Source organism: Fukomys damarensis, unplaced genomic scaffold, assembly GCF_012274545.1.
Source record: "Fukomys damarensis isolate Sample0158 unplaced genomic scaffold, DMR_v1.0_HiC HiC_scaffold_14, whole genome shotgun sequence".
Taxonomy (NCBI): Eukaryota; Metazoa; Chordata; class Mammalia; order Rodentia; family Bathyergidae; genus Fukomys; species Fukomys damarensis.
The window spans coordinates 75,889,147-75,905,714 of NW_022900926.1; the positions used below are offsets into that span (position 1 = coordinate 75,889,147).

At 37.0% G+C, this 16,568-nt stretch overlaps 1 protein-coding gene across 6 annotated transcripts in view; it reads left to right on the plus strand.

Annotated features, from left to right (window-relative positions):
- The window catches only part of Hace1 (HECT domain and ankyrin repeat containing E3 ubiquitin protein ligase 1), a 102,173-nt gene that overhangs the window by 30,687 nt on the left and 54,918 nt on the right, over window positions 1–16,568 (plus strand). For all 6 annotated transcript variants that reach the window (XM_010607185.2, XM_010607186.2, XM_010607187.2 and 3 more), the window contains 3 exons: window positions 12,540–12,622; window positions 15,965–16,061; window positions 16,230–16,331. In XM_010607185.2, coding sequence (XP_010605487.1) covers window positions 12,540–12,622; window positions 15,965–16,061; window positions 16,230–16,331 — 282 coding nt within the window. The remainder of the gene's footprint in view (window positions 1–12,539; window positions 12,623–15,964; window positions 16,062–16,229; window positions 16,332–16,568) is intronic.

Consider the following 16,568-nt stretch of genomic DNA (forward strand, 5'->3'; position numbering starts at 1 on the left):
ATATATGTATATTTATATAGAAAGATTAATAATAGCAGTATGTTAGGCATCGATAGCAGCAACAGCTTTTCCAGGTTCTGCAGTCATCTGAACAAAATTATAGACATTCAGCACATTCCATTAAAAAAACAAAACAAAAGAAAACAAAGAAAAGAATAATATCCAAAAAACAGCAAAGTTCTGTTGCTGTTGTGGTAGCTGACACCATTTTTTTTATTAGCATCTTAATCATCACTTGGAAAGAGAACATTCTAGAATAATATCATTAAATGTAGCTCTGATAAAGCACGGTTGCTACTATATATCATAAAGCAGGTACAAGGTATTTTACAATCACAGAGGTATGATACAGTACCATCCTACATCAATAATAATAGAATCAGTTTTGGTTTGAAATTTGCTTTGTCTGCAAATAAGATTGCTACCCCTGTTTTTTTTCTGGGCTCCTGTCACATGGAGAATTGTTTTCTATCTTTCCACTTTCAGTCTGTGTGCTTCTTTTTGCACTAGGTGTGTTTCTTGTATACAACATATTTTTGGATATTGCTTCTTATTCCATTTTACCAGTCTTTTTCTCTTGATTGGTGAGTTGAGGCCATTGACATTGCTGGTTATAACTGATATGTACTGACTTATTATTGACATGTTATTGGCCTTTTGTTGACTCGTTTTACTTTTTCACCCTCTCCTTTTAGTTTCTTGCCTTGCCTATTTGATTTGCTCTGTTGGGCCTCATGGTGTTGTTGCCTTCATTGTCTTTTTCTAGGATCTTGTTTAGAATTGCTTGTAGTGCTGGTTTGGTATTCATGTAGTTTCTCAGGTGTTCTTTGTCGTGGAAGTGTCTTAGTTTCCCATCCATTTTGAAAGAGAGTTTTGCAGGATACATCAGTCTAGGTTGGAGGTTGTTCTCTTTTAGTACTTGAAATATCTCATTCCAGGCTCTCCTTGCCCCAAGGGTTTGTGTTGAAAAGTCTGCTTTTATTCTGATGGGCTTTCCTTTGAATGTGATTTGTTTCTTTTCTCTTACTGCTTGTAGTATTTTGTTCTTCTGTTGGGTTTCTGGGATCTTGATTATTACATGTCTTGGTGTAGATATTTTTTTGATTGTGGCTAATTGGGGTCCTATATGCCTCAGTTATCTGAAGTCAAATTCTTCCCCTCTGGGAAGTTTTCTGTCATTAATTCTATGAACAGCTTTTTAAAGTCATTTGTATTTTCTCCTGCTACTTCATGTATTCCTATCAGTCTTATGTTATTCTTCTTTGCATCACTAGGAGTTGTTGAATCGATTTCTCATGATCCCTTTCTGTTTTTAAGAGACCTCTCTTTTCATGGTCACTGACTGCAATCTTATCTTCTATATCTGAGAGTCTATCTTCACATTCTTTTATTCTGTTGCATACACTTTCAATAGAGTGTTTAATCTCCTGGATATGTTTGAATCTGTTTTATGGATTCCATTTCTTTCCTATGTTGGGTGTTTATTTTTTCCATTTCTTTCTTATGCTGGGCCTTCATGACTTCTGTCATGGTCCTGAGCTCATCTATTTTTTTGTCAGTATCTGCTCTAGAGTCTTGAATCGCAACTTCCATTTTGCTCACTATCTCTGTGGTTATCTGGGAAATTATTTCTGTTTGAATTTTTCTAGAGTCTAATCTGTTTTGTTACTTCCTGTGCTTTGAGTTCAGGGTGTCCTGGTGGTTCACTAACAGCCTTTTCATCCTCATTTGCCCTAGCGTTTGCTATTGGTGAACTGGAAGTCTGTCTTTGTGTCTTGCTTAAGTGTTTTCTCATTTTTATTTTTGTTGTCAGGCTGTCCTTGGTTTAATCTCTGGGTTATCACCCACATCTTCCTGATATAGTTGCGCCCTAGCTTCTGAGTCTCTAACGACCCATAGACATTCTCATCTTTATAACATCAGAGAAAACAGCTCATCAAATCAACCACAATCCTTTATCCCAACTGATACAATCAGCAACACATTAAGATCAAGCACAACTTGGAGACTGACCACCTGTAGTAGTCACTAGTCCATCACCCTTAAATCATTTGAATTAAATTGAAATCAAGAAGCGGTCCAGAACATGTCTGTAGTGAACAAAATTTCAATATAGTGTATTTACCATTTAATGGCTCAGACAGAGCGAGGATGCAAGACCCCTGATCTCAGTTAGCTGATGGCTGAACCCCATGACGCTGATTGACCTCAGGCTGCAAGGCCCAGATTGAGTTCCCCAACCTTCTGAATGGTTACACTCCACACCTTTCTATTACAGGTTTCCCATGCCCTTTCTTTAAAGATGTTCAAAGTTGGAAACTCAGAAAAATACCCTTGGTGACCACCTCTGCAAAGACTGGCACAGTCAGGAGGTCTGAGAGTGTGTGGGGAGGGGGGGGGAATTATGGGGGTTCAGGGGTGCCCTTGCGGCTACCTTCCTGGTGCTGGAGTGATGGCGGCTGGGGTGGGAGAAGGTGTGGCTCTCCTTCCCGCGGTGGATCCGGGCCCAGGCTACCTAGTTGATTTCTTGATAGCAGCCATTTCTGGGATGATATGGAATCTCAGTGTTGTTCTCATCTGTATCTCTTGAATGACCAGTGATGTGGAACATTTTTTCGTATGATTATTTGGTGCTTTTACTTCTTTGTTTGAGAAATGTCTATTTATTTCAGATGCCCACTTTTGAATTGGGTCTTTATATATGCGGGGGTCTGATTTTTTTAGATTTCTTTATATATTCTGGATAGTAGACATTTGTCTGAGTAACAGCTGGTAAAATTGTTTTCCCACATTGTAAGTTGTCTCTTAGCTCTGTTGGTGGTTTCTCTTGCAGTGAAGAAGCTTTTTCATAAGAAGAAATCCCAGTTGATTCTTTGTGCTAGTTCCCATGCTACTGAAGATTTGTTCATAAAGTTTTTTTCTGTGCCAGTGTCTTCAAGAGTTCTACCTAACTTCCAACAAGTTTAGTGTTTCTGTTTTAATATTTTTATCTTTAATGCACTTGGATTTTAGTTTAGTGTGGGTGAAAGATAGGGGTCTAGTTTTAATGTTTGGCAAGTTGAAATCCAGTTTTTCCTGCACCATTTATTAAAGAGGCTATGTTTCCTCCACAGAGGATGGTCGGCTCCTTGGTCAAAGATGAGTTAGCTGAGTACATCTGGAGTTGTTTCTGCATCTTATAATCTATTCCACTGATCCTTGGGTTTGTTTCTTTGCCAGTACCATGCTGTTTTTACCACAGTGGCTTTGTAGTATAGTTTCAAGTTGGGGATTGTGATACCCCCTGCCATGTCTCTGTTGTCTAGACTTGCTTTTGCCAATTCTAGATCTCTTGTTTCAAATGAATTTTTGGTTTGTTTTCTGTAGTTCAGTGAAATATACTGTTGGAATTTCAATTGGGATTGCATTGAATCTGTATAGAAGTTTTGGAAGTATGGTCATTTTCACTATATTGGTTCTTTCTACCCAGGAACAAGGGATATTTTTCCATTTTCTTATATCCGCTTCAGTCTCTTTTTTCAGAGTGTTGTAATTCTCAATGTAGAGGAATTTTGCTTCCTTCTTTAGATTGATTTTCAGATATTTCAGTTTTTTGGATGCTACTGTGAAAGGGATTGTTTCTAATTTCTCTCTCAATGAGCCTGTTATTTGTGTACAAATAGGGTATTGATTTTTGAGTGTTGACCTTGTATCCAGCTATTCAACTGAATCTGTCAATTAAGTCTTGAAGTCTTTTGGTGGAGCTTTTTGGGTCTGCTATGTAGAGTATCATATCAGGAAATAAAACAGTTTAACTTCTTCGTTTTCTATATTTATTGCTTTTCTTTCTTTCTCTTGCCTAATTGCTGTGGCGAATGTTTCCAAAACTATATTGAAGAGGAGTGGTGACAGTGGATGTCCTTGTCTTGTTCCTGATTTTAGTGTGAGGGTTTTCAGTGTTTGACCATTTAGTATGATGTTAGCTGTTTGTTTTTCACAGATAGCTTTTATGAAGTTGAGCAGAGACCATCTATTCCAATTTTCTGCAGGGTTTTTATCATAAATGGGTGTTGAATTTTGTCGAATGCTTTTTCTGCATCTATTGAGATGATCATAGGGCTTTTGTTTTTGACTCTTAATATAGTATATTACATTTATTGATTTACATATTTGGAATCATCCTTGCACCCCTGGGATAAATCTGACTTGGTCAGGGTGTATGATCTTCTTGATGACTCTCTGTATTCTGTTTGCCAGTATCTTACTGAGGATTTTTGTATCTATGTTCATTAGGGAGATTAACTGTAGTTCTTTTTTGGTTGGGTCTTTCCCTGATTTTGGAATCAAAGTAACACTTGCATTAGGAATGAATTTGAAGGTATTGCTTCCTTTTCAATTTCACTGAAAAGTTTCAAAAGTAGTAGCAGTAGTTCTTCTCTAAATGTTTTGTAGAATTCAGCAGAAAAGCCATCAGGCTAGTCAGAAGATTGATGGCTTCTGAGTGATTTTAAAGTGGGAATAGGTGTTCAACTTAGCACCTTTGCACTGAGCTGCAACCTCAGACCCTCTCCCTCCTTTAAAAATGTTTTATTTTGAGACAGCATCTTGCTAAGTCATTAAATTGCCCAGGCTCGGCTTAAATTTGTGATCTTCCTGCCTAAGCCTGCCAGACTGGTGGGATTACAGGTGGGTATCTTTGTGCGTAGTTTGGAAGACAATTTTTTGTTTTTCACACTCCAGTTCTGTTTTATCCTTAAGCATTGGTTTTCTTCTGCATTTTTAGACAACATTTTATCTACAAGTGAGGCTATTGAAAACTTTTTAAAATACATGTTTTATTTTCATAGTTGAATATTTTGAGTTAATTTTGATATACCAAAAGCAGAAAGATTTCTGAAGGTAAAATAAAATGCTAGAGTAAACAATTTTCATCCACTACCTTCCTTACTTAAATGTTTTTTTGTGTGTCTTAGTTTTTAGTGTCTTTGACATATATGCAAGGATTCAATGGAATATGGGACAGTTCATATTATAAATCATATTTCCTTGCTATGGTTTGCTCAGTTTGTCTTAGTGCTATATTTAGAAAGGTGGAGGAATATGGTAGTCTAATGGCTAAATTGTTTTTGTACCATAAACTCTGTAGTAAAAATAAAAATAACAAAAGCACTATTAAGGGGTGGGGATGTAGTTCATTAGTATTTATGGCTTGTGTCTAGATGTTCCCCCAAAACCTCATGTGGTCATAGGTGAAGCTTTTCATAGTTGGCTGGATCTAGTGTGTGATGTTCCATTAAGGATGTGTGATTACTGGTTTGGCATAGTTCTGAGTGTGGATAATGGGAAGGCCCACCCTGGATATAACATAAGGGACAGAAAAAGGGTTGCTTGTTGCTTGCTTCCTTGCTATTTCACTGCTTTACTGCCTTCCTGACTTCTGCTGACCATGAACTGATTTTCCTCTGCCATCCTACCCTGCCTTGGAACCCAGCCAATCATGAACTGTTGAGCTCTACAAACTGTGAGCTAAATAATTTCTTCCTTTAACTTTGAGGATCTGATATTTTTGTCTCAGCAACAAGAAAAGTAACTAAGACAGTGTGGTAGAGTGCTTGTCTAATATGCATGAGGCCCTGGTATTGAGCTGCTGTACAGCAAAAAAAAAAAAAAAAAAAAAAAAAAAAAAAGGCACTGTAAAAAAGTGTCACTTATAAAATGGCATTATTTTTGTTTTTTTGTTTTGTTTTTGTTTTTTGAGACAGGGTCTCACTATGTAGTTGAGACTGACCTGGAACTCACTATGTAGCCCAGGCTGGTCTTGAACTCACAGTGATCCTCCTGCCTCAGCCTCCTGAGTGCTGGGATTATAGGTGTGTGCTACCATGCCTGGCTAAAAAATGGCATTATTCTATTTTATGTAATTTATTTTTTTTCAGCTTTAATTGAGTTTATTGGTACATTTTAGGGATACAGTACAGTTACATTCATTGTTGGGATCTTGTACCTCTACATGACAGGTCTTGGTTCTCATTTTTTCCCCTTGTCCCTGCCCTCCCTTCACCCCCTCCTCTCCTCCCCATCTACAAACACTTTATTTCCATCTTTTCATTATCTCACATTTTTTTTCTTTTGCCTTATTACCCTTCCCCTACCCATCCCACCTTCCCTATACCTTTAGCTCCTTTCTTCCCATTTCTCAATGTCAATAATCTTATTAGGATCTTCTGTATTATTGCAGATTATTCACACCAGAGAAACTATTCGGTACTTACACATGTGTGACTTATGTATATCCTCATTATGTATCCATTTTCCTATGAATGAATCTAATTTCTCATTCTTTATGGATGAGTAGTGTTCCATTTCATAGAAAAAACCACATCTTCGTTATCCAAGTTCTTTATCCAATCTTCTTTCTCCAAGTTTTAGCTATTACAAACTGTGCCACTATAAACATGGGTGTGCATATGTCACTGTGGTATGATTCTTTTAATTCTTTTGGAAAGATACCCAGAAGAGGGATAGCTGGGTCAAATGGAACCTCTAGTCCCAGTTCTTTGAGGTATCTCCATATTGATTTCCATAGTGGTTGCACCAGTCTGCATTCCCACCAATAATGGAAAAGGGTTCCTTTCTCCCCACAACCCCGCCAACATTTCTTATTGAGTGATTTCTTGATAGCAGGGCATTATTTTAAACTAGATAGAGCAGCCATCTAGGCTTGATTGCCTAAGTTATTTGGTAGGGGATTAGTAGATCACCTGTCATTAATGTAGCTTATAATGATATATCAAATTAGCTGTAATGTTATTTATTAATCTGAATTCAGAAAAATTAGAATTCCTACTTTTGGTAAGTAGGGTTGTGATTATGAACATAGGCTTAATTTTAATTCCTGCTTCACTGTATATTAAGGTCGAATTACCTGACCTCTTTGAAGCTCAGTTTTTTGGAAGTGGAGGGAATATCACCATTCTAACAGGACGTGTTAACTCAATTGATAAGTGCTTATTAGCACAGTGTCCAGGTACATGTGGAAGTTAGTCATTTATCATTATGTAGATTTGATTATGATTTTTATGAATGCATAGTATATTTTGTTAATTACAATTTTTCTCTAGATGTATAGGTTTTTTTTTTTTTTTTTTTTAGTCTTCAAACTTTGATTTCTTTATTTTCTGTTAATTTTGGGAATATTCAACAAATGCTTATTTGTCTTTATAAGAAATCAGAACTCTTATTCCTTATACTTAAGATACATGATAATTTCATTTATACCATCCAATGATAGTTTATTAGATTCCTAGAACTGCTGTAACAAAACACCATAGACTGTGTTCTTTAAACAATAAAAATGTATATCCCACAGTTCTCAGGGATGTAAGTCCAAGGTTAAAGTTTCAGCAAGTTTGGTTTTTCTGAGGTCTCTCTTTAATCCATAGATGACCTTCTTCTCATTCTCATTTTGTCCTCACATCGCATATCCTCTATGTATCCACAAATCTGCCATGTAAATTTCTTTTTCTTATAAGAACATTCATAAGATTGGATGTAGGCCCACCCTCAAGACCTCATTTTAATGAATCATTTCTCAAGTCCCTTAATGAATTAATCCCAGCCCTTAATGAATTATTGCTTTAAGACATTATTTTCAAATATTGTTACATTATGAGGTCGTGGGGATTGGGGCTTCCACATATGAATTTCGGGGTAACTAATTCAGCACATAAAAATAAGGAAACATTTCACACACTGGAATCCAAGTCCTAAAAATTAGCTATTTGAGCAGATACACAGTCACACAGAGAATATGTAGCTTCAGTGTTACAGTGTTAACCATAGTCCAAAAATATATGCAATCACAAAAATTTACAAGCCCAGGTGGCAAAGAACTGTTTTCCTTCCCATAAGCATAGACATTTTTATTTAATTTGAGGTCACAGACAGACAAACAAACAAACAAGCCATATTATCCGTGTCTGTTACTCAACAGAAAATAGAATTCTACCTTCAGTTTGAGAGGCTGCCAAATGATCAGTCCATAAAACCAGTTTCCCAATCATTGTGGCCGTCAAAAGGAAATAAATGGGGCTGGGGATTTATCTCAGTGGTTCTTCCTCCTTCCTTGCAAGTGCAAGGATAGATGTATAGGTTTTAAATGGTGCCCCTGAGCTAAATCCCCCGGCCTTTTTCTCTCATATTTTAAGTTACTCATTGTCTGAATATTTTCTGTTAGGGTTCATATTCTTGTTCTTTGGATATGATGCCTTTTTTATTTCTAAGGGAATCAGTTACTTTTAAAATTTTTGTTTTCTTTCATTCCCTTTATAGCCTTTATTTGTCTGGGTTTCTTTTTGTCTAAATCTTTCTTTTTTCAGGTTACAGACCTGTGTCTTAAATAATGTGTGTCAGTTCACGTGTTAAGTTGAAGTACTCAGATCTTGACTGGAAGCATTGTGTATGTGGGCTGGATTGATTGATTGATTGATTGATTTTAGTACTGGGGATCGATCTCGGGTTGTTGCGCTTGCAAGGCAGGCCCTGCAATCCTAAATCCTCGGCCCTGTGGGCTGAATTTATTGACTGCATGGTTTCAGTGTACACTGGCCCTGTTGTTATGTTGTATTTGATGATTCTTTGTTTTAAGGGCTGTCCTGTGTATTATAGGATGTTTAGCTGCAGATTTGACCTACCTGTCAATAGCATGCTCTCTACCCTAGTTGTAAAAGTCAAAGGTACCCCTGGTATTGCCTAATGTCTCCTCTGGGGAAAATGTGTCCTCCTTTGAGACTGCTATTATAGACACATTGACTTGAATTGGTCTATTTCACGGAGAACTCTAATGACTCTTTAGAGCTCTTTCTCTGGTGGCTTTAGACAGGATTAAATTCCTCTGCTTGAGATTTGAAGCCAGGTTGCTGGATTTCTGGGAGCCAAAAGATATATAGACTAGAAGTTTTCACTTAATTAGTGCTTTCACCATGGACCCTCGATCTTGCCGTTAGCTGTGTATTTTGCTTATCAGTGCAGAACTCCCCTTTTCACTTTGTCCAGAGAATAAACATCACATTTTTTAAACAGTATAAGGAGGGGTAATAACTGTTTGTGTAGGATGTGAGGAAAAAAAACAACAAAGCATCAGATTCTTTTATAGGTTTTCATCTATTCCTCCTGCTTTTATCTTTAATCATCCTAGCTTCAAAGGTAGCTGTTATTTTCAATTCTTCTGTGTGTGTGTGTGTGTGTGTGTGTGTGTGTGCACAACATTGAAAATTTGGTTGCTTATTGGGTCTATAGTGGTGATCACAAATGAGGACAAGTTTTCTCCCATTTGCAGTCACTTAGACCAGCTTTTTTTAATCTGCTGAGTCAGGTTGTCATCGTCAGAAAACTTACTGATCTACCTAGTATGCTGTTGTATTTGTTTTGTTCTTCCTTGAACAGATGTTACTGACATAGTTCTAGGTTTTAGAGTAGCAGAAAGATGAACACATATTCAGTTCAGAAATAATATTAAATGGTCTAATTCCAAAAACTATTTCATGTTTTTACATTTTTTATTTTGTTCGTAGGAGAAACTTAAATGAGGATTATAGGAATAAAACCAGAAATACTTTCGGAAAGGTTTCTAGGTTGGCCTTGTCCTGTTCCTAATCATCAAATGTATATTTTTAAGATTTTAAATTAGCGTACTTCATTTTAGTATGAGTGGAATTTTTCCAGGAGTAGAGTTTAAGGGACCAAGTGTATATGAATGACTATCAAAGAAACTGAGCCAGTATTGTATACTGTCTATAGGAAAGGGTCTTCTTAGCTTTTTAGTATTTGTTATAGCTTGTATCTAGTTACACCCTTAAAGCCTCATGCAGTCATATGTGGAACTTTTTCAGAGGTGGCTGAATCTAGAGTGTGTGTTGCTGGGATTAAGGGTGTGTGAGTAGTAAATCAGTGTACTGATTGGTTTGGCACTGTTATAATCCCTGTAGCCTAGTTAGAGTATAAAAGGGGCAGAAAGAAGCTGTGAAGATTCCTCCTTTGTTTACTTTGATACTTCGGCCTGCCCCTAACGGTTTCTTCTCTGTGATGCCCTTCTACCATGCTACCCTGCCTTGGAGCCAGCCTGTTATGGACTGAAACTTCTATAAACTGTGAGCCAAATAAACTTTTGCTCCTTTAACTTTGGGTGTTAGGTATTTTGTTCAGCAATGAGAAAAGTAGTAAGTAAGACAGAATTTGGTACCAAGAATGGGGTTGTCACTGTATGTGACCATGTGTTTCAGAAGCCTTTGGGACTGGCTTGTGGGAAGAGTTTGGAAAGATTTGGAGATGCTGGCTAAAAAAGCAGAGCTAGAATACCTTAGGCTATACTTGATGGGATATTCTCTAGTCAAAGCTCAGAAGATAAGAAGGCTGATAGAAATCCTGTCAGTAAAGACCAGGCTCAGAAAGTTTCTGCTGGCAAGAATTGCCTTGGCTGTTGGATTCCAGAAGATGTGTGTTATGCCTTGGCAGAAAGTTTGTCTGAATTTTGCTCATGTCCAGACTTTCCCTGAGACTAAGAATGGCACACAAATTAATCTTGCAGAAGAAATTTCAAGGCAGTCTCATGTTGAGGCTGTGACATGACTGCTGTTGTAGCTTTAAGCCAGATTTATGTTGAGAATGAAGAACAAAGAGCCCAGCAGAATGATTTAAAATGTTGTGAGTTTGGCTGGAAAGGAAGCTGCAGTAAAGCTGCAGCCTGAAAAGATGGAACAGAGAAAGAATATCAGTGAAAAGACTAGCAAGACATAGCCAAGTATTTCAAAAGAAGACAAACAGAAACAAAGTCCTGAGGAAAATCACAAGAACCATCAGGACCCCAGCCTTTGCATTCCTAGAGTTGCAAAGGTGAAAGACTGCTTTGAGAAAAGTATTCCAGAGCACCATGTTCTGGAATATCAGTAGCCTAGAGAATTTGTTCCTTGGATTTGGGTGTAGAGTGCTCAGGAATGCAGGCATTTGACCCCAACAGCCAAGAGAGAAGAAAACTTCACTACTACTCCAGCTGACAGCAGACCTTGACATCATCCACATATTGCTGGTTTTAGGTGCATGCAGAATGCAAGTGTTGTGGAGTCAGGAAGGCTTCCACCCATATTTCAGAAAGTGGCCTGGAAGGGCAGGCAGTGTACATCTGAAAGGGGTGTGTGTGAAGCTTATGGTGCAGTGGAGACCCCAGAAGTTCGGAGAAGCCAGGAACATGGATCATTTGAGGAAAACTGCAAGGAGGGAGGGAGCAGATCCAGCCCTAGAGAGAAGCCACGAGAGCTGCAACCACAGGTAGTGTCATAGGGACAGAGCACTCAAGGCCTTTGGAGTTGACAGCTTGCCACAGATTGCTGGGGATGCCAGACATGGAACTACTGCTGGATTTGGACTTGTTACAGTCCTATTCCTTTGTATCCCCTAATAATGTACCTTCTGGAATGGAAGTGTCTATCTTGTGCCATTGAATGTTGGAAATGTTTAACTTTTCATTTGTACAGGGGCACACAGCTAAGAGTTTGATTTAAATCTTAAAGACTTGGGTCTTGGACTTTTCAGCAATGCTGAAACTGTTAGGACTTGGGCAATTCTTGGAGATAGACTACATGCCTTTTGCATAAAAGATGTGCATGAGTCTTTGGTGGGCCAGGGGCAAAATGTTATGCCTTGTGTCTAGATGTCTGCCCAAAGCCTCATGAAGTCATAGGTGGATCTTTTTCAGAAGTGGCTGATTCTAGAGTGTGTGATGCTGGGATTAAGGGTGTGTGAGTAGGAAATCATTGTACTGATTGATTTGGTACCGCCCTAATCCCTGTACCCTAGCTAGAGTATAAAAGGGGCAGAAAGAAGCTGCCGAGGCCCTTCCCTTGCTTGCTTTGCTAACTTCTGTCCACCATGAACTGTTTTTCCTCTGCAATGTTCCTCTGCTGTTCCACCCTGGCTTGGAGCCAGCTAGTTATGGGCTGAAACCTCTATAAACTGTGAGCCAAACTTTGCTCCTTTAACTTTGGGTTTCGGGTATTTTGTCTCAGCAATGAGAAAAGTTAAGATAGTATTTGATACTTATCAGTTATACTCTTTGACTTTGAGAAGGTTATACCTTGGTGCCTACTTTTTTATTTTTAGAGATAAAAATTTTGTTTTTAAATTCAAACTTCTAGCGTCCAGTTCCCTAGCCATATATGGCTATTTAAATTAATTATAATTAAAATTTCAGTTTCTCCATTATATTTGACTACATTTCAGTTGCTCAGTAGCCACATTGACAACTGAGTGCCTGTGATATGTTGCTACTCAGCAGCCTTTTCAGGCTAGCACAGTTTATATCATATTGATAATTCCACAGATATCATGCAGGCTCAGAGAAGGTTGAATTTGTTCAGCCATCCCAGGTCACATAATGTATATTCATTTTCTCTTTAAAGCTTCAACCTCTGGGAAGGACTTTCTGTATTTCTGTGGGTTAAAATTCTGATAATTGTGTCTTTTGTTTGACTTCTCTGACTTTACTGTTAATTGTTTTCCCCCCTCAGACTGTGCAGTGCTTGCTAGACAGCGGTGCTGATATTAACAGGCCAAATGTATCAGGAGCAACTCCCTTGTACTTTGCTTGCAGGTAGGATATTTTATATTTTCAGATGCAGCCATTAAGGAATGTTGTATTTCTATTATAAACTTGTATTTTCAAGCATGTATTTCTGTATATTTTCTAAAAATGTTGTTTCCCCATTAATCTTATGCTTTCTTTAAAGATGAAGAATTACATTCTGGTTCTATTGCTTAATTACATGAGGGAAAAATTTAATTATATTTAATTGTCAGTGCTTTTATGTTATAGGTAGAGCTTTTGATTTGCAGCAATAATCCAGTAACTTGTGTAGCTCACTTTATTAAATAGTTCAGTTCCTTTGGAATAAGCTATTGAAGTGTATCATGGATCAGAGCCATATCTTTACTTTATCAGTATAACTTCTAAAACACATAATTGAATCACTTTGTTAGATACTAAGTTATACATTAAGGTATTTTTTTGTATTTGTCTGGATTCTTTTTTTGTACCTTGCACTTGTGAGGTAGGCATGGTGCTGCTGAGCTAAATTCCCGGTCCTTGATTCTTTTTTCTGGACTTGTACATTTTGTTTGCTTATTCACTCATGTAATCAACAAATATCTAGATAGTACCCACTGTATGCCATCCATTGTTAAAAACATCAGTGATGCAGTAATAAGTACGGGTCTGATAGCTGTGTGTTTGCCTTATATTTGGTAATGGTATTCTGAGTTGGCTGCTTTCAATTGGTTGGAAATTGATCTGTGGACACAGAAGAAAAGCAAAGTCAAACTTAACTGTCTTCTACTATATGTTTACCACACAAATCACTTCTGTGATCCTGAAATGTTTGAGAATTTCTCTCCACTAGGAAGCCACCAGTTTATCCTGCAGTGGCCATCAGCTGAGTTTCCTAGGGTTAGATTCCAGATTGAGGGCTCAGTCCCCACAGGTTGCCCCCACTACAGATGCTAGTCACAGGTTTGGGCTTCTGGAATTTCTGATCTACTGGCTACCAGTTGGAGTTCCTGTGGCTCTCTCCCCCATTTCATTATTTTTTTTAGAGCAGCTTACAGAACTCAGGGAAATTCTATATTTATATTTACTATTTTATGATAAAGGATATTTTAAAAAATACAAATAAGAGTCAGATAAATGTACACATAGGATAAGATCTGGAAGGGTAATGAGTGCAGGAGCTTCTGTTCTTACGGACTTGGGGTATGCTATCCTCTGACACAAGAATGAGTTCATATTCACATTTCTCTGAGCATGCGCCGTTTCAGCTGTCTGGAAGCTCTTCAAACCCCATCCTTTTGGGTTTTATTGAAGACTTTATTGCATAGGCGTGGTTAAACATGGACAACTGTGTAGAAATGTGATTGGACCAAAGGTTTGAAACCTAATGCTAGTGGATGGAGTGGGGAAACCCAGCAAGGCCTGTCTGTTCAGGTAATTCTTGGCCCCTCTGTGCCTCATTCCTTCTTCATGGGTGAGGGACAGGACTCCTTCTGAAATGGGGGTTCTATGAGCTCTTATACAATTTCAGAGAATTTTTTTTGTTTTTGTTTTTTTTTTGAGACAGGGTCTCACTATGTAGTTGAGACTGACCTGGAACTCACTATGTAGCCCAGGCTGGTCTCGAACTCAAAGCAGTCCTCCTGCCTCAGCCTCCTGAGTGCTGGGATTTCAGGCATGCACCACCACTCCCAGAATTCTCTTCAGAGAATTTCTTCATGGCCACTATGCCCATCTTCTACTTGTCATTTTTCTATGGTGTAGTGTTTTCTTCAGGGCTATGTCAAAAGAAAAGTTAAGCCTGTAATATAGTTTATTGAATGTGTTGAATATATGTTATAACCAGCTCCTATGTGCCGCGCTATGAAACACATATGCTGTCAAGAAGTTTATAATTTAATTGGAAAGATTAGACACACAGATATTAAATAACTGTAAAAAAGATTCATTAAAATTGAACTGGGTAACTTTTTAAAAACACAGAACTTTATCTTATAGCAAAGGTACAACTTTATTTCTTAGAGTACAAGTAGGTACTTTTTACCTGAGGCTTTATGTTTAAGCATAGTAAGGAATAGAATAATACAAAATTATCAGTATTAGCTGTACTGTACTATAGAATATCTTGACCAACACTACCAGATTAATGACAAATGTTGTATGGTACACTAGTAAAGCTAATCACTGTTTTGAAAGGGATTGCTGATTTACTTGGGTTTCTTTTTTTTTTTTTTTTTTTTTTTTTTTTTTTTTTTGGGTAATTGTTTTATTTTATTTTTTTTTTTTTTTTTTTTTTTTTTTTTTGCTTTTTTACTGGAGTAATTAGGTACTGTTAATTTCAGATTATTGGTTTTTGTATTAAAAAGGCATAAGGTTTTGAGAATGATATAGGTGTAATAGAAAAATACAGCAAATGTTAAATTTTTACAAGTTATTATAGTAAAAGACATTGCCATCAATCTCCCTCAAAATACATCCCCTTGGTTTTAACACAGTTATCCTATCATTTTTGCTATTTTTTTGCAGTATTTTTGCACGCCTTCCTTCATAAGTGTCTAGTTGCATTCTTATGCCTACACAATGTCCTGAATCAATTTAAAATGTTTACCTTTTATGGTCATTTTGACTTTGGGGAAGAGCCAGAAATTGTACAGTGCCAGATCTGATGAATATGTTGTTATGAGCCTGGCTTCCTTTTGAATGGCACTTGGTAGCAGCATTCACTGTATTTTTAATTATACCTAGTAAAGACACTTGTGAAAGAGGACTTCCAGAACTGCTTCAGAGAGTGGCAAGAACGATGGAATAAGTATGTTAAAGCTAGATTGAGTATTTTGAGAGAGATTAATAGCAATGTGTATTGTATTGTATTGTAATAATTTTTAAACATTTAAGCATTCACTATTTATTTTGATTACGCTTGTACAACTTATAAAGTTATAGGACTTTGTAGCACTAGATTCATAGAATTCTACTTTTTAAAAATTAATTTCAGTTGGCTATAAATTACTCTTATATAGTACTATTTTGCTTCAAATAGAATAGTAGTTCTTTTTTTTTTTTAATTTCTGAGAAATCTTTGTGGCCTCTGTGTGTGTGTGTGTGTGTGTGTGTGTGTGTGTGTGTGTGAAATGGTACATCTTCTATGTTATTGTAGAAGGAATGCTGCCTGAGAAGACCAAAGATAAGGGTTTTAGCTTCACCTGTGTTTGGTCTGGTTTTAGTTCTCATCTACAAAGTGAAGTGCTGGATTAGATGGTCTTTATATGGTTCTTTTGGGCATTTCTTAAAAATCAGCCTTTAATTTTAATGTCCCATTAATTCATATTAACCACCCATAATTAATTGGCAAACCTTTGAATTTTCTCACTTGGTTCTCTTTGTGCATAGTCACGGTCAGAGAGATACAGCACAGATTCTTCTGTTACGAGGAGCCAAATATTTGCCAGATAAAAATGGAGTAACCCCTCTGGATTTATGTGTACAGGTATGTTTTCATTATATATTCTGAGACCCTTTGTAATAGAAACTGAGAATGGTAAAATCATTTATTTCTGAATAAGACAGTGAGTGGAAAGATTTTTATTCTATGAAGAGTATGACCTTTAAAAGAAAATTTGTTTTAAACCTGAATAATTTTAAGTCTTATTTTTAGGGTGGATATGGAGAGACTTGTGAAGTATTAATTCAATATCATCCTAGACTTTTCCAGACTATAATTCAAATGACACAGAATGAAGACCTTCGAGAAAACATGGTAATGTAATTATGCTAATAACCTGCAAATGAACAAGCTTTATTCATACTTAACATATGATACTTTATAAATATGCTTAGTAATATTATTTATTTTTACAAATAATTTTAATAACTTGAGTGTGCTTACCTGCATTGTGGGATAAAAATAAATTACAATTGCCTCTCTTTCCATAGGTTCTGCAATTATGAATTTAACAGGTTTCAGCTCAAAAATATTTATTAAAAAGATGGCATT